The sequence below is a fragment of the Dipodomys spectabilis genome, unplaced genomic scaffold (assembly GCF_019054845.1).
Source record: "Dipodomys spectabilis isolate Male_0828 unplaced genomic scaffold, ASM1905484v1 ptg000006l, whole genome shotgun sequence".
In the NCBI taxonomy this organism is placed as follows: Eukaryota; Metazoa; Chordata; class Mammalia; order Rodentia; family Heteromyidae; genus Dipodomys; species Dipodomys spectabilis.
The window spans coordinates 7,549,772-7,573,585 of record NW_024870683.1 but is presented as its reverse complement, the minus strand read 5'-3'; the positions used below and the strand labels follow the sequence as shown (position 1 = coordinate 7,573,585).

Below are 23,814 nucleotides of genomic sequence, written 5' to 3'. Positions count from 1 at the left end.
GGGTTTGATTCCTCAGCACCACATAAAACAGAAAAAGCTAGAAGTGGTGCTGTGGCTCAAGTGGTAGAGCGCTAGCCTTGAGCAAGAGCTAAGGGACAGCGCCCAGGCCCAGAGTTCAGGCCCCACGACCGGACCCCTCCCACCCCCCCCCCCCCAAAAAAGATCACTCAGTCTACTTGCTCAGTTGGTACTGTACCATTCAAGTCATACCTCCTATTTTTGCTTATTATTTTGAAAATGGAGTCTAGCAGACCTTTCTACCCAAGCTGGCTTTAAACCATACTCATCCAGATCTCAGCTTGCTGAGTATCTAGAATTACAGGCTTGAGCCACTGGCTTCTGGCTGACTCCTTAGCATCTGATGACTGTCTTCTTTTACTACCATATTCCCATTTGTTCCAGTCACTAAAGGCATTGTAGTTACCACATTCCGTGCACCTTCCTGGTCTCCATCCTATTCAGACATTTCCATAGCACTTGGCTCTGTTAATAAGTTATTCTCTAAAGTTCATTCCACCTTTGGCTTTCTTCTTTTTTTTTTTTTTGTGGGCATGGGGCTTGAACTCCCTGGGCTCTGTCCCTCAGCTCTTCAGCTCAAGGCAAGCACTCTACCACTTGAGCCACAGTGCCACTTCCAGTTTTTTGGTGCTTAATTGGAGATAAAAGTCTCACAGACTTTCCTGCCCAGGCTGGCTTTGAACTGTGATCCTCAGGTCTCAGCCTTCTGAGTAGCTAAGATTACAGGTGTGAGCCACCAGTGCCCAGCTACCTTTGGCTTTCTTGATACAACCTTTCTATTTGTTTCTCAGTATCTCTTCAGTAGCCTTCATTAAATCACCTTCAACTTAGGAAATATAGAGACACATTTACTGTAGAGTTTCATTCATTTTCCCTCTCTTAAACACCAACATCCATTTCTGACTTTATCTCAACTGCCTTTTGATATCACCATCAATGCCTCCTTCCAGCTGTCCTGCCAGATGTGACATTTCCCATGAATGATAGTCACAACCCCTAGTGGTAGAGTCCTCCTCATCTTTGACCTGCCTTTGTCACATCAAAGACATTGCCAAATCCTTGGGCTCACCTACTCCATTCCCTTTTATTGTCATCCCTACTTTCTAGTCCATGTGTCAGTAGCTCTATCTATACTTTCATTAGTTCTCTCTCACTCTGCCTGCTAGATCAGCTTTCTACCTAGTGTCCCTGTTTCAGTTTCTTGCATTCCTCTCTGCTTCTCCATTTCCTAAACTCTTCTGATGTTTCTGTTACTACCTTAGAAATATCCAAATTGGAGTTCTTTTCTTCCCTTCTTTTCCTTTCCTTCCATTCTTTCTTTCTTTCTTTCTTCCTTTCTTTCCTTCTTTTCCTTCTTTCCTTTCTTTCTCTCTCTTTTTCTTTCTTTCTCTTTGCTTTCTTCTTCTCCTTCCCTTTCCATTCCTTTTCTTTTTTTTTTTTTTTGGTTGTGGGGCTTGAACTCTGGGCCTCAGTGCTGTCCCTCAGCTCTTCAGCTCAAAGCGAGCGCTCTACCACTTGAGCTACAGTGCCACTTCCAGTTTTCTAGTGGTTTATTGGAGATAAGAGTTTCACGGACTTTCCTGCCCAGGCTGGCTTTGAACCTCGATCCTCAGATCGCAGCCTCCTGAGTAGCTAGGATTACAGACGTGAGCCACCAGCACCCAGCTCTGTTCCTTTTCTTTCCTTTCTTCTGTCTCTCTTTTTTCTGGTACTGGGGCTTGAACTTAGTCTTGCACTCTCACTCATCTTTTTTCTCTTATGGCTGGTACTCTACCATTTGAGCTATGCTTCCGTTCTTTTTTTTTTTTTTTTTCTGGTTAATTGGAGTTGAGTCTCTTGGATTTGTCTGCCTGGACTGACTTTGAACCTTCCCCATCTCTCTCACCACCACCTTGTCCAAACCACATCACTCTGAGGTTGGTTCACGCAGTAACCTGTCTGATTTCCACTATGCAATAGTTGCCCACCTGTCTGATTTCCACTATGCAATAGTTGCCCCTCCAATTCATCTTTTCTACACAGCAACCAGAATTACTTGTTAAAAAAAATAAATCAGGTTGGGCGCCAGTGGCTCAGGCCTGTAATCCTAGCTATTCAAGAGGCTGAGATCTGAGGATTGAAGTTCAAAGCCAGCCTAGGCAGGAAAGTCCCTGAGACTCTTATCTCCAATGAACCATTAGAAAACCAGATGTGATGCTGTGGCTCAAATGGTAGAGCACTTGCCTTGAGCTGAAGAGCTGAGGAATAGCACCCAGGCCCAGAGTTCAAGCCCCACGACCAACAAAAAAGAAAAAAAAAATCAGGGCTAGTAATACAGCAAGTATGTGAGATGTGAGGCCCTGGATTGGATCCCCAACACAGCCAAAACATAGACATGTATATGTATGTTTATACACTTATATGTGGGAACATATATACAGATATAGATATATATATATACATACATATGTATAAACATGTATACGTATATGTGTATAGATAATATATATTATATAGTTATATATGATATGTATGCTATATAACTATATAATATATATAATATATTATATAACTATATATAGTTATATATTATATATATCATATATAGTTATATATAATTATATATATGATATATATAACTATAGATATATATATATATATATATATATATATATATATATATATATATATACATGAGATTATGTTACTTTGCTGCTTAAAATTCACTAGTGAGCTGAGTATGGTGGTACACACCTGTAATCCTAGCACTCAAGAGGAAGGAAGATCAGGAGTTCAAGGCTTGCCTGGGCTATATATCAAGATGCTGTCTCCAAATAAATAGCCTACTAATGATAGCCCCTGCCAACTTCTCCAGTGCCATGTATTTGACTCCTTTCTGTGCCCCCATTAAACTTTGTCAGTTTGTTTTTGGTTTTTTTTTTTGGTCATAGGACTTGAACTCAGGGCCTAGGCACTCTCCCTAAGCTCTTTTGCTCAAGGCTAGTGCTCTACCACTTTGAGCCACAGTTCCACCTCCAGTTTTCTGGTGGTTAATTGGAAATAAGAGTCTACCTAGGCTGGCTTTGAGTGTGACCCTCAGATCTCAGCCTCCTAAGTAGCTAGGCTTACAAGCCTATCTGTTTTGTTGATCATATTCAGGACATTGTTATGCTAAGCAACAGTGCTTTTCCACTGAAATACTCTCAGCCTTTATCAGTTTTGCCTTCCTTCCTCCCCTTCCCTCCTTTCCTCCCTCCCTTACTTCCATGGTGCTGAAGACCAAATCCAGGGCCGCACGCATGTTAAATGTTTACTCTTCTAAGCTGTACAGTCAGAAACAATGATCAAGTATCTTCTATTAGCTGTGATAGAGAAATATCTATAGGACTTGGCAGAGAATCTAACCTATGTAGTTCAGTCTGACCTAGAACTGACCAGGCCTGCCTTAACTCTTGGATGCTAGGATTACAGGCATAGAGGGAATGCTTATTGAAAGACCTTATGATTGAGTACCTTTTTTTTTTTGCCAACCTGAGGCTTGAAGTCAGGGCCTGGGAACTGTCCCTGTGCTTCTTTGCTCCAGGCTAGCACTCCACCACTTGAGCCACAGCACTACTTCTGACTTTTTCTGTTTATGTGGTACTGAGGAATCGACCCCCAGGGCTTCATGAATGCTAGGCAAGCACTTTGCCACTAAGCCACTTTCCAAGCCCTGATTGAGTGTCTTGATGGACTGAAAATTTCCTTCACATCTATATTTTCAGGAAGTTTGGATAATAATTTTTAAATATCTAAATTGAAGAAAATCTAATTAATTAGAATAATATGTGTGAACATAAGTTATTTACTTGTATAGTCTTTAGATAAAAGAGTTCAAGTCCTGGTCTCAGACCAAAAAAAAAAAAGATAAAAGTTTATAAATATCCAACATAATTTTTTTTTAACATTCCTATTAATGAGTAAACAGCCAGGCACTGTAATCACACCTGTAATCCTAGCTACTCAGGAGGCTAAGATCTGAGGATCCCAGTGTGAAGCCGAGCCCAGGCAGGAAAGTCCATGAGACTCTTATCTCCAGTTAACCACCAGAAAACCGGAAGTGGTGCTGTGGCTCAAAGTGATAGAGCAGTAGCCTTGAGCAAAATAGCTCAGGGATAGCAACTAGTCCCTGAGTTCAAGCCCCACAACCAACAACAGCAGCAACAAACGAACAAACAAAACCACATGAGTACAGAGTACTGTCTTCAAATTTCAGCCATTGTAAAATCTTTTTATTCTTTCCCAATAGGTTTTCTGTTCCCCAGAACCACCAGCCAAGACTTCTACCCCAGAAGATTTCATCCGAATGACCAAGGGTATTACCATGGCAACAGCCAAAGCTGTTGCCGCTGGTAATTCCTGTCGCCAGGAGGATGTCATTGCCACAGCCAATCTGAGCCGCCGCGCTATCGCAGATATGCTTCGGGCTTGCAAGGTAAGAATAAGGCAGCCTTGATGTGGAACATGAAGGCAGCACAACCATAGGGGTGTGGGAGCTCCAGAGTTCTTTGGGATTCTAAAGCTCCCATGTGACTGGACACAGGAAGCAGCTTACCACCCGGAAGTGGCCCCTGATGTACGGCTTCGAGCCCTGCGCTATGGCCGGGAATGTGCCAATGGCTACCTGGAACTGCTGGACCATGTGCTCCTGGTAAGGAGGGCATTGTTTGTTCCTCATTCCAGCCTTCCTATTCTCTTCCCAAAAGCCTCAGGCCCAGTCCACTCATGTTTTTCTCAAATTCTTTCCTTACCCTACTATCTGTTTCTCAAGTCCAGTATTATTTGTAGGACCCCACTGATCTTACAGTTTTCTCCCACTCATCTCTTCCTCTTTTCTTGTCTCCGCTCTTCTCATCTGACCTCCCCCTTCTCTACCTTCATCATGTCTTCTCTCTTACCATTTCATCCTTTTCCTGTCCCTTGTCAGCCGGTGAGTGACACAGCATGATGCATGAGTGTGCTTAGATCCGAGTGTGGTGTTTGAGGGCTATACTGTAGAGAGTGCTCGGGATGGGGGTCAGGGGCATGATCCAACCTGTTTCATAGATTAGGGTGGAACTTAATACCTGACACCCTTTGTTCCCTATCTCCTACTTTCCCAGACCCTGCAGAAACCAAACCCAGAACTGAAGCAGCAATTGACAGGACACTCAAAGCGGGTGGCTGGCTCAGTCACGGAGCTCATCCAGGCTGCTGAGGCCATGAAGGGTGAGGAATGGCCAGGGGGCTCTGAGCCAGCATCTTTCCATAGTTGCCATAGGAGCCAGGGTCAGTGGTTCTCACCTTGCTCTGCCTTAGCCTCCTCCTACCCCCTTCATCCCATCAGGAACAGAATGGGTAGATCCAGAAGACCCCACAGTCATCGCTGAGAATGAGCTCTTAGGAGCTGCAGCTGCCATTGAGGCTGCAGCCAAAAAGCTAGAGCAGCTGAAGCCCCGGGCCAAACCCAAGGTCAGTCCTGCACCTCACACCTACCCTCAGAAGGGCAGGTGATCCCTACCTCTGTCCCCTGTCTGTGGCCCTGTCTGCATCATGTGTGTCTTCACTGCAGGAGGCAGATGAGTCTTTGAACTTTGAGGAGCAGATACTGGAAGCTGCTAAGTCCATTGCAGCAGCCACCAGTGCACTGGTAAAGGCTGCATCCGCTGCCCAGAGGGAACTGGTGGCTCAAGGGAAGGTAAGTACTTAAATACCCAGAAGAATGGAGATAGGGCAGCTGCTCCATTCTTGTGCCTCATCCCCAGAGGAGAGGCCCTGAAGAAGAAGAGCATGTGTCTTTAATTATTGCCTTTCTCCTTCCTCATAGGTGGGCGCCATTCCAGCCAATGCACTGGATGATGGGCAGTGGTCCCAGGGCCTCATTTCTGCTGTGAGTATACAGTAACCACTAGGTCTCTCGAAGTTTAGGAGACTTAAGGAGGCTAGAAGACAGTGAACTGGGTAAGAGGCAATATTTTAATCTATTTCCCTCTGCTTTAGGCCCGGACAGTGGCTGCAGCTACCAACAATCTGTGTGAAGCAGCCAATGCAGCTGTCCTAGGCCACGCCAGCCAGGAGAAGCTCATCTCCTCAGCCAAGCAGGTAGCGGCTTCCACAGCCCAGCTCCTTGTGGCTTGCAAGGTCAAGGCTGACCAGGACTCTGAGGCAATGAAACGCCTTCAGGTGAGGACCCCTGACGCACTTCGCTATCTGTTGGACTTCACTGCTTTAAATCCTCACCCAGAAGCCATATTTCTGTGAGGAAGTTGATGAACCCTCTTAGGGACTCTTAAGTTCTTTTTTTTTGGTCGGTTGTGGGGCCTGAACTCTGGGCCTGGGCACTGTCCCTCAGCTTTTCAGCTCAAGGCTAGCGCTCTACCATTTGAGCCACAGCACTACTTCTGGCTTTTTCTGCTTATGTGGTGCTGAGGAATCAAACCCAGGGCCCCATGCATTCAAGGCAAGCACTCTACTGAGTCACCTTCCCAGCCCAGACTCTGAGTTCTTAACTCATACTTCTTAACTCAGGCTGCTGGTAACGCAGTGAAGCGAGCCTCGGATAACCTGGTGAAGGCGGCCCAGAAAGCTGCAGCCTTTGAAGACCAGGAGAATGAAACAGTGGTGGTGAAGGAGAAGATGGTTGGGGGCATTGCCCAGGTGAGCCACTCAGAAAGGCACTGTCAGGAGGCCAAACCCATTGTCTGTGCTCTCTCCCATCCTCCCACCCTTTATGCCTTACTTGCTGAGTTGAGTCTCCATCCTTCATTCCTCAGATCATTGCAGCACAGGAAGAGATGCTTCGGAAGGAACGAGAGCTGGAGGAGGCACGGAAGAAGCTGGCCCAGATCCGGCAGCAGCAGTACAAGTTCCTGCCTTCAGAGCTTCGAGATGAGCACTAGGGAAGCCACTTCTATTTAATGCAGACCCAGCCCAGAGACTGTGCCTGCCACTACCAAAGCCTTCTGGGCTGTCAGGGCCCTACCTGCCCAACCCCAGCACTCCCCAAGTGCCTGCCAAACCCCGGGCCTGGCCCTGCCCAGTCCCACTGCACATGCCCTATTCTCTCCCTGATTCCAAGTGCCTTTTTATACCCTAGGCCCTCTAAGTGCCTGCCCTTTCCCAGAGTATTAACGCTCCGAGAGTATTATTAACGCTGCTGTACCTCAGTCTGAACCTGTCAGGGACCCAGCCCACTCAGCCCTGCCAGCAGCTTCCAGCCAGTGCCCACAGCCTCATCCGCTCTCAACTCATCCCTTTTTGATACTACTTTTCCCCCACCCCAGCTATGTCTGGGACTGCAGGGTTGTAAGCCCCAAACAGGTCATGGTCCAATAAAGATAATTCTACCTAGCTTTGTGATGCCTGGCTTTGTGAGGAGGTTTGAGATCCTCCCAGGACAGTAGGGGAGAATAAAACTCTTGTGTCACCCAAAAATGACACAAAATAGTCATGTGAAGTGGCAGTGGGGGAGACAAGCAATCTGCCCTATTAGGCCCCTTCCTCCTCCCTGCACCCAGATTTCTAAATTATCCTAGTCTGAGAACTGTGCCTAAAAGGCCATGCTCCTGTTGTCCCTGCCTCCCTGGCCAGTGTCTAAACCTCACCAAGTGTCATTCTTCTGTTGCTAGGGTAGCAGCTGCCACTGCTCATTGTGGCTACCAGGACACTTTGTTCTTCATAGCTACTTAGAATATGTAAACAGAGTCCCCAGCCAAATTCAAATCTTCAAAAGTAGCTTTGCTAAAAAAGAATAGCCTATAAAATGTAAACATCTGAGCCTAAGATAACTGATCTGATCGCACAACTGGTGATAGCAGTTAGCAAGCAAAATATCCAGCCTAATGAGTTACCAAGAAAAATACCCAGCCTGATGAGTTGGAGCACTCCTTACAAGAGACTAAAGGAAAGGCCCTAGATGCTTAGCACAGGTGTGAAGCTTGAGTTGGTGGGGCAGAGCTCCCCTAGTGGCCACCTTGTTCAACTGACCAATGATGAAGGTTCAGTGTGAGGGTAGTGGTGCTTCCACTGCAGCATTCACCCCCCTCTGCCGCTTTTGGACTCCAGCAGTCCTCTTGGGTCAGCCACTTTTTATGCACAATTCTTTAGCCAACTCTTCCTCAGTATGTCTCCAAATAGAACACAAACACTAATCTGGATACCTAACACCTTTGATTCCCACCCCCATTCAAGTAAATTTAAATGGGTAGAAATACTTTATCCTCCCCTGGGCAACCAGTTAGGGATGGTGCCAATTTCCTACCATCATTCCTGTCACCTGTGATTCATTCATTCAATATTTACTAAGCCATGCCTGTACTAAGCACTGGAAAATTAAGATGTATTATCACTTCTCTGACGCACAGACTGGCTGTTCCAGTACATAGTGCTGCGGTTTCTGAACCCGATTCAATGTCATAAGCATCATGACTTGAAGACCTTGAAGATCCAATTCCTTCTGCAACCCCCCCAACAAGAGATAGTCTAGGCTCTGAATTACTCTGTGAGTCCAGCTGCTTGCTCCCTTGTCATTGCCAATCACGTACCTCTTGCTGGTGAGAACTTAGGAATAGACTTCCCAAAAGGGATAGGCTCTAGAGTATGCTAATACTCTTAATGAATACCCATTAGACTAACAGGTCTTAGCTCTCAAGCCTTGGAGATTCACAAGAATTTCAGGAGTTTAAAGGTCAAATAATATTTTTTTTCTGGTCCTGGGGCTTAAACTCAGAGTTTGAGCATTGTCTCTGAGCTTTTTTACTAAAGGCCAGTGCTTTACCACTTGGAACTCCTGCTCCACTTCCATCTTTTTGGTATATAAGTCTCACAGGCTGCCCGGACTAGCTGCAAACCATGATCCTCAGATCTCAGCCTCCTGAGTAGTTAGGATTATAGGTATGAGCCACCAATGCCCAGGTAAAATAATTTTTATATTAATAAATTCCTTTTTTACAATATCAACATTTACATTAATAGTACAAAAATACTTGTGAGTAGAATAATCTTAGTACAAATCAAAGCAGTTATCTCTATCTGTACTAACAGCTGATATATTCTTCATTGCCAAACATTAGCAACTTAAGAAATGCCAACTTCACTTAGAACATTCTTGAAGGGGATCAGGGTTTAGGGAAAGGGCAGCAGGTCCATGTTTGGCCACGAATGTCAAGAAATCCCTGAAGCAGCCCCAGGAGCAAATGAGGGAAATGACTATAGAAGAAACATACAGAGAAGAAACAAGCTAGAATTGAAGGCCACAGGAAAGGGCCCTTGGCCACAGACTGAATTGGAAAAACTGAGAAGTAAGCTAGTGTTTCTTCCTGAGTGGACAGTGACCCTTAACTCCATTCCTATTTAAACATCTGGATTCCAACCCTAACCCCTTTTGCCACCTATAGCTAGAATGAAGTATGTCTTGGAATCTGCTGAACATTTAAGAATAAAAGTTGAAGCTAGTGCTGGGCACCAGTGACTCAAACCTGTAATCCTAGCTACTCAGGAGGCTGAGATTTGAGGATCGCTGTTTGAAGCCAGCCCAGGCAGGAATGTCTACGAGATTCTAATTTCCATATAACCTCCAGAAAACCAGAAGTGGTGCTGTGGCTCAAATTAGTAAAGCACTAGCCTTGAGTGAAAAAGCTCAGGGACATCACCCAGGCCCTGAGGTCAAGCCCCATGCACACACACACACACACACACACACACACACATTCACACTCACATACATACATACACGTTTGAGCTAGTTGCCCAGGACTCACTCACACCTCTAGTCTTAGTTACTCAGGATACTGAGACCTGAAGGATCTAAGTTCAAAGCCAGCCTAAACAGAAAAGTCTGTGAGATAACCGGCAAAATACCAAGATGAAGGTGTAGTTCAAGGGGTCAAAGGCCAACCATGAACATAAAAAACACTGAGAGCTCAAGGCACTGAGTTTAAGCCCTGATATTGGGAAATGGGGGTGTTGAAGAGCAGGAAAGGGGAAATGTTCTTGAAGATCTAGTAGAGCATTAACTTTTAAAAATCTTAAACCTTAGGCAAAAAGTCTTCAGATAGCATAAAGAACCTAATGAAATCTGATGGTCAACAGGGAGATAGGAGATTGGGGCCTCAGTGGGGAAAGAGAAATAGACTCCTGGTCCTGATGTGTGTGTGAGGCGTGGGGGAGGGGAGTACAAGTGGGAAAGAGATGGGCTAACAAGGAAGATGAAGAAGGCTAAAGACAGTCAAAATGGATTAGAACAATAGAACAATAAAACTTATTCATGTTGTTTGGGGAAGGGAAGAATGGGGCATGGAAAATGATAGAGGGGGTGAGGTTGATAATAATACATTATATATTTATGTGAAATGTAGCAATGAAATCTACCCTCTCCCATGACTTACGTTTTCAGTAATTTGTCATAAGATCTGAGAAGCATGCATAAAGCTCATATAACAAAATGCTATGGTTTTCCTGAGGAAAATATTTAAGAACATTTTTTTAATCCCAAGCTAAAACAGCTATTTTTGTTTGTGTAAAACATCATGCTTTCGGGGCTGGGAAGGTGGCTCAGTGGTAGAGCGCTTGCCTTGCAGGCATGAGGCCCTGGGCTTGATTCATCAGCACCACAGCAGCAGAAAAAGCTGGAAGTGGCGCTGTGGCTCAAGTGGTAGAACGCTATCCTTGAGCTGAAAAGCTCAGGAGCAGTGCCCAGGCCCAGAGTTCAAGCCCCACGACTGATGATAAAAAAAAAAAAAAAAACCCAAAAACAAAAAACCAACCATGCCCCTTTGAAAGAACAGCCCAAAACTATGGTTCTCAGATTTGCTTAACAGGCAGTCTTTCCTCAAAAAAGGAATAGTAAATCTGTTATTTCAGGAAAAAATCTGACAGCATTTGTTGCCAATTACACAGCTCAAGATTTCAAGTGAAAATTCAAATTTTGGGAAATTTTTATCTTAATTTAAAACTTAAAGACTTTGTGTTGAAACAAGTTATGATATTACAGAATGGGTTTTGCTTTGTTTTGTTTTTTATAACTAGTCCTGGGGCGTGAACTCTAGGTCTGGGCACTGTCCCTGAGCTTTTGTGCTTAAGAGTAGCCCTCTACAGCTTCACTTCTGGCTTTCTGTGGTTAGTTGGAGATAAGAGTCTCATAGACTTTCTGTCCAGGTTGGCTTTGAACCACAATCCTCAGATCACAGCCTCCTGATTAGATAGGATTACAGGCATTACTGGTGCCTGCCAAGAAATGCATTTTTTTTATTAAGTATAGTATAATGAAGTATGTCCACATTTGGAAGAACTGCTTGGTTTAGTGAATCACTATTTTCCAAATGGTCAATGCTTGTTGTTACACAATTATTTGTGTGTTTAAAAAAATCCAGTAAGAGCCGGGTGCTGGTGGCTCACGCCTGTAATCCTAGCTACTCAGGAGGCTGAGATCTGAGGATCGCGGTTCAAAGCCAGCCCGAGCAGGAAAGACCGTGAGACTCCCATCTCCAATAAACCACCAGAAAACCAGAAGTGGCGCTGTAGCTCAAGTGGTAGAGCGCTCGCCTTGAGCTGAAGAGCTGAGGGACAGCGCCCAGGCCCAGAGTACAAGCCCCACGACCGACAAAAAAAAAAAAAAAAAAAAAAAAATCCAGTAAGGGCTGGGAAGGTGGCTCAGTGGTAGAGTGCTTGCCTTGCATGCTTGAGGACCTGCCTTTAATTCCCCAGCACCACATAAACAGAAAAAAAAAGCCGGAAGTGGTGTTGTGGCTCAAGTGGTAGAGTGCTAGCCTTGAGCTGAAGAGCTGAGGGACAGTCCCTAGGCCCAGAGTTCAAGCCCCACCACCATCAACAATAACAAAAATCCAGCAAGCCAGGCACGGGTGGCTCATGCCTATAATCCTAGCTACTCAGGAGGCTGAGATCTGAGGATCACAGTTCAAAGCCAGTCTAGGCATGAAGTGAGACTCTTATCTCCAATAAACCACTTAGAAAACCGGAAGTGGCACTGTAGCTCAAGTGGTAGAGGGCTTGCATTGAGCTGAGAGCTCAGGGATAGCGCCCAGGCCCAGAGTTCAGGCCCCACAACAGACCCAAAAAAAAGAAAAAAAAATCCAGTAACATAATGCAGATGAATGGATTTCAATGTAGCATAGTATAAGATGAAGGGGATCCTGGAGGAGTGGTTTAAGTAATACAGCCAGTACTACCAAATAAGAAAAAGAAAGATTGAGAGAGAGGAAAGAAAGGAAGAGAGAGAAAGGAGGGAAAGAAGGAAAGAAGGAAGGAAGGAAATAAAGAAGGAAGGAAGCAAGGAAGGAAGGAAGCAAGGAAGCAAGGAAGGAAAGAAGAAAGGAAAAAGATTATTGATATGGTTTCAGGTTCCACATCCCGACTATTAAGAAACAACCTTTGTATAAGCATGGGTGTAGCAACAAAGAATATCCACAATTAACTGAAAAGTGTTTTTTTTTTCAACTACTTATCTGTGTGAGGCTGGATTTTCCTCATAGTACTTCAGAAACCAACAGATCAAAAGTTTTTATTAACATTTATATATATAATAGGTTTTTACAAAATACATTAATAGTTAGATTGCCTTCATTTCCATTTTAATATGCCAAATATTCATGGGTATGACCCATTTCAATAAAAGCTATTTGAAAGTTTCAATATTTTTAAGAATATAAGGTGTTCTGAAACCAAAAAAATCTGTCTGATATCTGCAACACTAAACCATGATTTCCTCTAGGTCCACACGCTAATGTATTTGTGTGCTCAGAATGTAAAACCATATATCGAATGTTAATTAAGTACCACTCTAAAGCTTGGTGCTGTGTTAGGCATTAAGGATTCAGAATTGAAAAGGTTAGTCCATATTCTGGAGGACTCATAGACCAGTGGAAGGGACCAACTAGTACAAAAACGTACCCCAGGGGTTAGGATAAGAATGATAATCTACACCTAGAACAAGCACCTATTAGGTGGAAGGGGTGAGGAGGTGATGAGGCCAGGGCAGGCTTCCCAGAAAAGTTGACACTTGATCTGAGTCATAAAGGCCACCAGGAATCAACCTAGGAGAAGGGCATCTTAGGGAGAGGGAACAGAATGCATAAAATGTGAAAGCTCAGCCTACTGGCTCTCCATGGCTCAAGCCAGCAATCTCAGCTACTTGGGAGGCTGAGAACTGAGGATCAAGCTTCAAAGCCACCCCAGGCAGGAAGGTCCAGGAGACTCTTATCTCCAATCAACTGAAGAAGAAAAAAAAAAAAGCTGGCAGTGGAGCTGCGGCTCAAGTGGTAGAGCACAAGGGACAAAGCCCAGGCCCTGAGTTCAAGCCCCAGAAACAGCACAGACAAAAACGATGTGAAAGCTCTAAGAAAACGATGGCAATTCCCAGCCCCTGTACGTAGCTCAATATGAATGTAGCATGAAGTCCAAGTCTGAGCATGGGGGTGAGGGCTGAGAATGAAATGAATGAGAGAGGTAGTCAGGAGTCCAAACAAAAGACCTTCTATACCATATTAAGAAATGTGGGTTTTTTTTTTTTTTTTTGTCTCCAAAGCTGAGTGGAGAGTGGGGAGGAGCTATTTCTAGATCCTATTTGCTTTAAGGAGGGGGGGAGGGATGGGGAGCAACAGAGCACATGGGCAGCAATGCCAACGCAACCAGCTGACGGTGGGGAACTAAAGAGTCGGTTGGGAACTGGAAGCCCGGCAAAAGGCAGGCTCAAAGCCGACTTCGAAGAAGAACCTAATTCAGGAGACGCAGGACCCTCAGTATTAATAGAGGGCGGTGAGAGCCCAATATCCGCCCCACCCCGCCCCACCCGGACCTAGCACCGGCTCCTGGCGGAAGCGGCCCGTGGCCTTGCACGGAGGTTGAGGAACACAAAGCGATGGGGTGCGGGGTCCGCAGGTCTGTACGTGAAGCAGGCGGGTCCAGGCAGCCCGCCGCGCCCCAGGCGCCCTCCGCCGCCCACCCCTCCGCCCAGGGCTCCCACGCCCTCCGCCCCCTCCCGGGGTGGGAGACAGAAAACAGACCCGCCCGGAGCCCCGCGCCCCAGACTTCCCAACCCGAGGGCCGGGTCGCAGAGCCGAGTGCGGTCTCGGATTGGGGGGTGATCTCATCTCCCCCCCCATACACCCACGTCCGCCCCGGGCTCCCGACGCCCCGCAGCCCCCATTCCTCCGCCCAGCCCGGCTCCGCCTCCCCTCGGGGAAACATCCCAAAAAAGGGCAGAAAAGAAATTTCGGCGTAAAGTTGGCCCACTGGGAAGGAGAGCCGCGTCCGCTGGGAGGAGGGGCGGGGACGGGGGGGGTGGGCGCGGAGCGGCGGCGGGCGGGGCGGGGGGGGGCAGACGGAGCCCCAGGGGGCGGGGAGGACGCGTCCCGGGTGGGAGTGGGGGCGGGGAGCGCGCCTGGTCCCGCCCGCCGCCGGCGGCGCGTGGAAAGTATGCGGGGCACGTGGGGGGTGGGGCGGGCAGGCTAGGAGCTGGGTCCCGATCTGCCAGGCGCGCGAGAAAGGGGGGCGGGGGAGGGACTGGCTCCAGGGGCTGAAGCTGAGAAGGGACGCCCTGGGGGTGGGGGTGGGGGCAGCAGGCCTTCTGCCTCAGTTTCCCCAAGCCCGCGCTGAGACTGCTACCCCTAAACACGTGGGTAATGCAAATCTGGAGTTTGGAATGTCGGGTAAACTGAGGCACGCTAGGCACGGAGGCGATTCGCCCTCCCAAGAGACATTCAATCCGGAGGGGGGGGGATTTACTAGAAACTTCTAAATTAAGGGCAGCGGCGGCTGCGGCTGCAGCTGAGGGTGGGGGAGGACATTCGGGTCCCTGGGCCTAGGCAGCTGCCGTGAGCTCACGCCCCGAAATAGCCCCGGGGCCCCAGCCGCAGCTGCCCCGGAGCCCGGCTGTCACTCAGGACGCGCAGAGCCCCCAGCCCCAGCGTCCCCTCCCCTCCGCCGGCCAGGACTGCTCCGCGGTGGGCTATCTCTGCCTTCCGACGGCTGGCTGCGGGGGAGGGGGAGGAGGCAGGGGCGGGGCTCCGGGGCCGGCCCCGAGGGCTGGGCGCAGGGGGCGGCCGCGCCCCCTGGCCGGGCCGAGCTGCTTCTGCCCCTACAAGGTTTGGGCCGCGGTGGGGGAGGGTCCAGGTCCCCGGCTCCGCCCGGTCCCTCCCCGCCTTTTAGACGCCGGCGCGGCGGGGACATCCCAGTCCCCCTGGGTCTTCCCGATCCGGCCTCCGTGAGCCCGGTCCTCGCAGCTAGCCCAATCCACCCGGTCCTCACCGCCCTTCGGCCGGCCCACCCCCCACCGCAGCCATGGACGCCATCAAGAAGAAGATGCAGATGCTGAAGCTGGACAAGGAGAATGCCATCGACCGCGCCGAGCAGGCCGAGGCAGACAAGAAGCAAGCGGAGGACCGCTGCAAGCAGGTGGGGTCCTGCCTCCCGTACAGCCAGCCTCTCCCCGCCTCAGACAAGCCCTGGCCCCCAGCCTTGGGCTTCACTCTTCAAGGCCCTGGAGAGCTCCTAGTTACCACTCCTGTCCTTGCAATGGTGGTTCCTGTCCTTCGGGGCTGGAAACTATCCTAACAACTCCACAACCTCCCCAACTGGGTGTCCCCTCTTTTATCCTTCTTCCCCCCCCCCCCCCCACACCTCCAAATATCTCCTAGCACCTTGACCACTCTTTTCTACTTCCTGGGCTCCTACCCAGGCCTGGCTGACCAACTGTCCTCTCCCTAGCTGGAGGAAGAGCAGCAGGCCCTCCAGAAGAAGCTAAAGGGGACAGAAGACGAGGTGGAAAAGTATTCTGAATCAGTGAAGGATGCCCAGGAGAAACTGGAGCAGGCCGAGAAGAAGGCCACCGATGTGAGTGGAGACTTGGGAGGCACCGGGGATGGGTCCAGGCTGGGGCTAGAAGAGAAAAAGGGGACTTCCCCAGCACCAGAACATACGTGTTTCCTTTCCTTAACCCCAGCTAGGGCAGGCTTACACAATCTGGACAGTGGGTAAATCAAAACCACCTACCACTTCCCCCTAGGACTTAGCATTGTAATTCCCTCTGGTTCCAGCTCTTAGAATGTACAGTGATCAACTCATGAGTCATCCTGTGGGTGGGGGTGGGAGAATTTACCATCTCCCTCAATTAATCCTGCTGAAAATGAGAGGAAACTGTGGCTATATTTGGGGTGTGTGAGAGAGTATGAGATGGTAGGGGGCAGAAAGAGGGCAAGGGATCCCACAAAGAGGCCCTGACTTGAGTTACACACCTAAGAAGCCATTAGAAATTCCCTAGCTTTGACCTCTGGCTCTAGCAGCCCTGCTGTGCCCTGAGGCCTCAGCTCAGGTTCTAGGCTCTTCATTTACCCTCATTAAGCTGTCAGCCTCGGGTCTGTGCCAGGCCGCCGGGCAGAGGGACAGAGCCACAACTGCCAAAGCTGCTACCTTGGCAGGTTCTGCTTACCCTGAGATGTCTGCCCACCCCCCCAATCCCAATCAGACACCTCTATTACTTGCCATTCCCAACCCTTACCTTAATAGGAAATATGATTTTGCATGTGGAATTTTCACGAGTCCCTGTCTCAGTTTTCCTTTCTGTCTTCCACTCATGTTTGTTTTAAATTTAAGAGGAGTCTGTGATGGCCTCAGCATCAGAGATGACATTCCTGTTTGTGTTGGCCATTCTCCTCACCCTCCACCCCCAGGGTTGGGCTGCTTTGACCTCCAGCCTCCACTTTAGGTTCTCCACCAGCCCTGGCACTTGGGAGAAAACTGACCTGCAGCTGCTAGCAAAGACGACCCTGGGCATCTGACACTCTATAAATAACTAAGGCCCAGTGCAGCTGGAGGCAGGACTGGAAACCCAAGGAGCTGGGTGGGGGCTGGCGGGGTAGGGGCCAAGGACAGAGCCTGGGAAGCAGAGTAATAGTGCCAGGAGTGGATAGGAAACACAGCTCAGATTTATGGTATGACCTTGGGCACAGTAATTAACTTACACAGTTCCTCAGTTTCTCCCTTCTCTCCTACTTCCTATTTGTCCTGAGGGGAATGGTAGATCCTATCCTGTGGTTAGAGAGCTGTCATGGTGAATGTCAATCTTGTGATGAGGACCCCAGGATTTCCCAGACTTGACAGTCATGTGTACCCCAACCACCACAAAAACAGGTCTCCAGTCTCAGAATCTCATCTCTAGAGTTGTACCCCGAGACATTCTTCCCCATACCAATGTTTCCCCACAGTCTTTCCACACTGAGTCATTGGGCCCTGGGCCCATAATAGTCTCTTGCCACTCTACGTGGCCAAGCTCCAGGTACTGTAGGCACCTGAACAACAAGTCATAATCCACTTTCTATATATGGTGCTGTTTCTCCTGCCCTGAAGTGCCTCCAGGACCAGCCTTATATGCCCTCTGTCCCCATTGCTGCACTAAGCTCCACCCTCCAGTCAGCTCCGCTCCCATACACACTGGTCCTCTTTTTCCCTCATAGACCTCTTTGAGGTCTTTGTATCTTTATCTTTTTTTTTTTTTTTTTTTGCTGGTCTCGGGGCTTGAACCCTGCATCTGGGTGCTGTCCCTGAGCTGCTTTTGATCAAGGTGAGCACACTCCCAGTTGAGCCACAGCACCAATTCCAGCTTTTTTGAGTAGTTTATTTGGAAGAGTCTCACAACTTTCCTGCCCCACCTGGCTTTGAACCGTGATCCTAAAATCTCAGCCTCCTGAGCAGCTAGGATTATAGCAGTAAGCCACCAGCACCCAGCTTGTATCTTTATCTTTGAGGGAAAAACAGGGCCATCTAACATTTATTGAGTGTGTGCTTTATGTAAACAGTGTGCCCAAGTGTTTCTTGTGTGTTATTTCATGATCTCCATACATTACCTTATCATCAGATAGATAGACAGACAGACCGACTCCCAAGACCTCTCCCCATTGGATCTCAATTCAGTAGATCTGTAGAGCTAGAGAACCTGTTTGTTTTTATCATCCTGTTTATTGAGTAATAGAAGTACTACTTTACCTTAGCCTTGAGTAGGAACTTAATTTATGAAGGAGGAAACTGAGGATTAGAAAAGCTAAATAAGTTGCCCAAGGTTCATATAACAAGTGCTGGGTGCTTGATCTGTGGCCCAAAGAGACAGTCTGACTCAAAGCCGGTGCTCTTAACACTAAACCACACTCTGCTCTTAGTTTCCTTTGTGAAAGCTGGTCTTGCTCTGCCTTGTATTTTTTTTCGGGGGGGGGGGGGGTCCGGTCGTGGGGCCTGAACTCTGGGCCTGGGCGCTGTCCTTCAGCTCTTCAGCTCAAGGCTAGCACTCTACTACTTGAGCCACAGCACCACTTCTAGCTTTTTTTCTTTTTGCTTATGTGTTGCTGAGGAATCGAACCCAGGGCCTCATGCATGCAAGGCAAGCGCTCTACCACTAAGCTACCTTCCCAGCCCATCTGCCTTGTATTTTTATTTATTTATTTTGGTGCCAGGACTTGAACCTAGATTGGTCTAAGTTTTCTGGTCATGTCTGGTGCTCTGTCACTTGAGCCACACCTCCAATCCTGCCCTGTGTCTTTCTCTCAGGGTATCCTTAGTTTTCGTGGACCTTCTCCAAAAGGTCTGAGGTTTTGCGTCCATATTGCAAGACCAGAGACTGAGTATCTGTCACTTACACTGCCCCCAGCTGTCTCTTGGCCTTGGCAGGAAGCCCCTGGCTAGAGCCATGAGCGTCCCTTGTAGACCTGGCTTGGATCCCATGTTGGGAATCTGCCTGGCAACTGCTGACATCACTGAGCTTGATTCTGTGATTGGCCATTTTTAGCAACATTGAAGTCGGCTTGACCTGATACTAACCCCCTTACCTGGGCAAGGCTCTTCTCTGAATCAGGTCTGCCTCAGCATTTGAAGACACCCACCACACACAGTACCAGAAGAGGCCCACAGAAGTGGTGTGGAGATGGTCAAGGAATCTAGGTTTGGGGTTAGAGCACTGAGTAAGCAGAAGGTTGTTAGGGGAAAATCAGGTTGTAAGTCTAGAAGCGAGGGAGTCTAGGTTCATTCTTTCTTGCTTCCTTCCTTCTTTTACTGGTACTAGAGTTTGAACTCAGAAGCCATGCCTTCATCCTGGCTTTTGTTGATTATTTTGGAGATGGAATCTCAAGGACTTTTCTGCCCAGGTTGGCCTCAAACCACGAATCCTCCAAATCTCAGCCTCTAGAATAGCTAGTATACAGCATGAGCCACCAACATCCAGTGGAGCCTAGATTCCTCCTGAGGAGAATCTTACCATCTTCTAGAGTCTTGTCTGATTCTCACCCAAGGCAGACAAAGACTTTTTGACCTCTTTTGATCTACAGGCTGAAGCAGATGTGGCCTCTTTGAACCGCCGCATTCAGCTAGTAGAGGAAGAGCTGGACCGTGCACAGGAGCGCCTGGCTACAGCCTTGCAAAAGCTAGAGGAGGCTGAGAAGGCAGCTGATGAGAGCGAGAGGTGGGCATGGGGTTCTGAGGAGTGGATCAAGGACTGGGGAAGGAACCTGTCTCTGCTGGTGCTTAACCCACATACCCTTCTCCCTGCCTCTCAGAGGAATGAAGGTCATCGAAAACAGGGCCATGAAGGATGAGGAAAAGATGGAGCTGCAGGAGATGCAGCTGAAGGAGGCTAAGCACATTGCTGAAGACTCAGATCGCAAATATGAGGAGGTGAGAACCATGGCCCCCTGCCTTCCTACTCCCAAGTGCTGTATATTCCCAGTGATCACCACTTACCTATTTCTCTCGTCCACTTCTCTCAGGTGGCCAGGAAGCTGGTGATCCTAGAAGGAGAGCTGGAGCGCTCAGAAGAGAGAGCTGAGGTGGCTGAGAGGTGAGGAGACCCTTGCGGGGGGCAACCAGTGGAACTTGGCCTGAGTCCATGGCTATGGGGTACCCTGCATAATAGACAGGCAATTTCCCAAGCCATAGGGGCCATAGGGACATATCCTGTCCTCTAACCCATGCCTGATGCCCCCAGCCGAGCCAGGCAGCTGGAGGAGGAACTTCGAACCATGGACCAGGCCCTCAAGTCCTTGATGGCCTCAGAGGAGGAGGTAGTGACCTCTCTGGGCAATGGCACCTTTTCCTGGCTCACCTTCTCCTCCATTTCAGCATCTCCAGCTGCTTTCTCTTACCTGTAGGGGTCCAGGGAGGGCCCGGGGCCTCTGAATTCTGCCTGCTGTCACTCTCATCACTTGGCTCTTCTCTTCTCTCCTCCACCCCTTCCTCACTGTGCCACCCTCACTGTCGCCTCCCTGCGCGCTCACACCTCACCCTGCCACACACCCCTGCAGTAAATGTGGGGACCTAGAGGAAGAGCTGAAAATTGTTACCAACAACTTGAAATCACTGGAGGCCCAAGCAGACAAGGTAGAGGGGGTAGAGGGGCAGTGAGGATGGGGTCCTACAGGGGAGGGAGGGGAGGGCCAAGGCAGGGAGGGTGGGCTACTCAACAGAGGCAAGGTGAGGAGGAGCCTGAGGGCTCCGTGGATAAATGATCAAGGAGGTGATGTGCTGATGGCATCTGTATGTCCCTTAAAGTATTCCACCAAAGAGGACAAATACGAAGAGGAGATCAAACTGCTGGAGGAGAAGCTAAAGGAGGTGAGAAACCTTTCAGCTCCCAGTCTTCCTTCAAGCTACCCTCTCCTGGTAGAGACTACCAGTGGCAAGAGAATTTGGGGAGATAGGGATTGTCTGTGTACTAAGGACTGAACTCAGGGCCTCACACTTGTGTTGTACCACTTGAGCCATGCCTCTAGCTTGAATTGGTTATATTCAAGGGATGGTCTCCATTTATGCCTAGGCAAGCTTGGGCTGTGATTCTGTTTGTACTTCCTGGGGTCACTGGGGATGCAGGCATCCACTGTGCCCAGCTATTATGTATTTCCTATAGCTGGGATGATAGGCATGTGACTCCATGCTCAATCATTGATTAAGATGGAGTCTCACAAACTTTTATGCCTGGCTGACCTCAAGCTAAAATTCCCTGATTTCTGTTTCCCAAGTAACCACATGCCTGAGCCCCTATCCCCAGCTGGGAAGGTGGAACTCTCTGGGCGGGCCTAATTCTTTGCCTCATCTCATCTATCCCTTATCTCACCTTTATTCCCAGGCTGAGACCCGAGCAGAATTTGCTGAAAGATCTGTGGCCAAATTGGAGAAAACCATTGATGACCTGGAAGGTAAAAGGGATAGTCCTCTCCACACCGCTGTCACTCTCAGCCTGTCTCTTATCTCCCCATCCCATAAACTAGGGTTAGATCAAGCACCCTGGACTCCACACCCTCTCTTGGGCTAGGTCTACCATTCAAGGAATGGTAGGGGAGTACAGTACATCAACTCCATTGCTTCTCAGAATTTAGCATGTACAAAAATGACCTGCTCTTGAGGGCTGGGGTGCAGCTCAGCAGTAGAATTCTGGGAAACCTTGGGTTCAAAAAACTCCACAGGTTCCCCAAAGTGCTTGCTGACTTTAGATTGGTGAATTGCTATTTCTGACAAGCTCCATCGGTAATGCCGATTCTGCTAGTCTTCCGGCCACACTTGGAGCAGCCCTGGTCTAACAAATGGCTATTTCCATGGGCAGTACTATACAATCATATCACCAAGACTTGTTTATGGAATAGAAAGCTATTCTGACTTAGTGTCTGACTTTGCATGACATTAGTGGAAGATCTACTACTTTAAGCTATCCTTGGCAAAAACAGACATCCAGGTATTTTCTAAGTCTGTGATTCTTTTCCTGTTATCAACAGTATTGTTATACCTTTCCTTTTCATTCTGATAACTTTACACCCACATTTCTTGTGTCTGGCTTTCTCAGGCAAGCACTGGTGTATCTCCAGTTAGGACTTTTGGCCTTTCTGGTTAAACTCCCTTCTTATTTCACTTAAGCAAGCATGCCTGCTTGTCCAGCGCACCATGCCCACAGACTCTTGGGATGTAGGCTGATGCTCTATAGGGAGAAGCTTTTTGGAGAACAGGAGACAGGAGAGAGTTGGACAGAGAAAGGGGAGAAGGGAGCCCTGACAGCTGTCTGGCTTTTTCTTTGGCCTCTGTCTCTTATTCTGTCTCTGATTCTTCTTCTCTCTTTCCATCACCTTCTCTCCTTCCTGTCCTCCTTCCCTCCACTCCCTTTCCCCACACTCCTACCTGGTCCCCCTCCGTGGAAACCCTCCCCCCAGATGAAGTGTATGCACAGAAGATGAAGTACAAGGCCATCAGCGAGGAGCTGGACAACGCACTCAATGACATCACCTCTCTCTGAGCACCATGTGCCGCCTTGGCCCTCTTCGCTCCCTCTTTCCATTCTCTCTCAGGGAAAGGGACAGGCAAGAGAAAGACAGATTGGCACAGCCAGGCTGGGGGCAGCCTAGGGAGAGGCCCCACCACCTCACACCCACTCTGGCACTGGCTTCCTTCTTCTATCCACTGTCTCCTCCACTGGCTGGCCTCCACCCCTCTCTGCTACTTAATAAACTCTGAACTTGGTCTCCATACTGTTTTCATACCTCCACAGAGCACTCCATCACTGCCACCAAGCACTAGTTTCCACCTGATGCCCTGGTTTCACCCACTGTCTTGTGACACTTGGCACTGCACTGAGCCCTCCCACAAAAGTGTGACCTCTGCACGGCACTCCCAATCTGTTCCCCTATAACTCACGGCTGCATGTGGGACCCCTTCCAGCACTCTCACCCCTTTGGTTCTGTCGCTGGCTCAGGACACTTAGCGGGGGCTCCAGGAGCTAACAGAATAACTGCAAGGCAGACGGGACAGTGAGGTACAAAGGAAGGGCAAGAAGGTCATGAGAGGTCTGGAATGAAGTTCGGGAATGTGTTGGAGGTCAGCACTGTTGCTTTCACTGCAGCTGCAGGTCTGTTTTCTGCCTTTGTTCTGTCTGTCTGACCCTCTCTTTCCTGGCACAGTCTTTGTTAGACCTTCTGTTTCCTTCTTTTCCAAACCTTTCTGAGGAGGAGGGGAAAATTCAGTTTGTGATACAAGGCCTCCCCATCCCACCTGCTTGACCCTAAGGCCTCAAGTGAAGCATCTGTGTCTGTTTTGGTCATCCATCCACTTGCTCCTGCCCTGGGACCCTCAAGTCCCTGAAAGCTTGTGTCTTCCTGTGTCTCCTAACCTCCTCCATGTCTGTGTGATCATGCCCTGTCCGTGTCTCCCTCCCCCTGCTCACATGCTGCTTCCCCTCACAGAGACCTTGGCCAGTGCCAAGGAGGAGAACGTGGAGATTCACCAGACCCTGGACCAGACCCTGCTGGAACTCAACAACCTGTGAGGTCCAGCCCTGCCTCCACACAGGCTACAGCGGCTGCCTCACCCCAATAAAAGAGCTGATACCAGCATCCCAGGACCTTTAATGCCTGTCTTTGCTCAGTGGTAAAATTGGAATGAGCCCTAAATGAATAGGGCCAGTTTTGACTCTGCAGTAGGACCTCCTTTTCAGTTCTGTCCACAGCCCTTTGTGCTTTAGTTTTCAAATAGGGTCTCATGATTTTGGCCTTTGCCAACCTGGACCACAATCCTACCTACACATAACCAGTATTACAAAATGAACCACCACACAGCTTGTTGAGGTAGTCTTGATTTTTTATTGCCTTTTTTAAAAACCAGATTGGCCTCAAGTTGTGGTCCTCTTGATCCTTAGCCTTCTGAATAACTGAGAATGCAAGTATAAGGCACTGCATCTGGCTTCTCAATGTGATTTTAAGTCTAGCATAGTCTACCCCACCTCTCAACACATACTGCTTCTCCATACACATATGCATGCATACAAAGCCA

The 23,814-nt window shown here is 48.5% G+C and overlaps 2 protein-coding genes across 5 annotated transcripts in view; both read left to right on the top strand.

Annotated features, from left to right (window-relative positions):
• Tln1 (talin 1) overlaps positions 1–18,862 on the top strand; it is a 48,325-nt gene extending 29,463 nt beyond the window's left edge. For 2 of the 3 annotated variants that reach the window (XM_042697289.1, XM_042697280.1), the window contains 9 exons: positions 4,286–4,471; positions 4,580–4,687; positions 5,139–5,244; positions 5,363–5,487; positions 5,588–5,713; positions 5,843–5,905; positions 6,016–6,198; positions 6,544–6,672; positions 6,789–7,375. In XM_042697289.1, the coding sequence (XP_042553223.1) occupies positions 4,286–4,471; positions 4,580–4,687; positions 5,139–5,244; positions 5,363–5,487; positions 5,588–5,713; positions 5,843–5,905; positions 6,016–6,198; positions 6,544–6,672; positions 6,789–6,914 (1,152 nt within the window). In that variant the 3' untranslated portion in view covers positions 6,915–7,375. Of the gene's footprint in view, positions 1–4,285; positions 4,472–4,579; positions 4,688–5,138; positions 5,245–5,362; positions 5,548–5,587; positions 5,714–5,842; positions 5,906–6,015; positions 6,199–6,543; positions 6,673–6,788; positions 7,376–18,851 lie in introns of those variants that run through there. The other variant, XM_042697297.1, reaches the window with a different exon arrangement.
• On the top strand, positions 15,103–23,383 carry Tpm2 (tropomyosin 2). Of its 2 annotated transcripts, none has more exons than XM_042697360.1 (9): positions 15,103–15,423; positions 15,736–15,861; positions 19,338–19,471; positions 19,566–19,683; positions 19,776–19,846; positions 20,310–20,385; positions 20,557–20,619; positions 21,131–21,200; positions 23,229–23,383. In XM_042697360.1, exons 1-9 carry the CDS (start codon positions 15,310–15,312, stop codon positions 23,309–23,311), a joined length of 855 nt encoding a protein of 284 aa, XP_042553294.1. In that variant the 5' UTR covers positions 15,103–15,309; the 3' UTR covers positions 23,312–23,383. The 2 variants fall into 2 exon arrangements, with proteins under 2 accessions (XP_042553294.1, XP_042553285.1); XM_042697351.1 differs by lacking the exon at positions 20,310–20,385 and adding an exon at positions 19,994–20,069 and having other exon boundaries at positions 15,111–15,423.
• Positions 23,384–23,814: the final 431 nt, after the last annotated feature.

Coding starts and splice junctions, on each gene's coding strand:
- Tpm2 (XM_042697360.1), top strand. CDS start 15,310: ATGGACGCCATCAAGAAGAAGATGCAGATGCTGAAGCTGGACAAGGAG. Junction 15,862..19,337: donor CCGAGAAGAAGGCCACCGAT/GTGAGTGGAGAC, acceptor TTTGATCTACAG/GCTGAAGCAGATGTGGCCTC. Junction 19,684..19,775: donor CAGATCGCAAATATGAGGAG/GTGAGAACCATG, acceptor CACTTCTCTCAG/GTGGCCAGGAAGCTGGTGAT.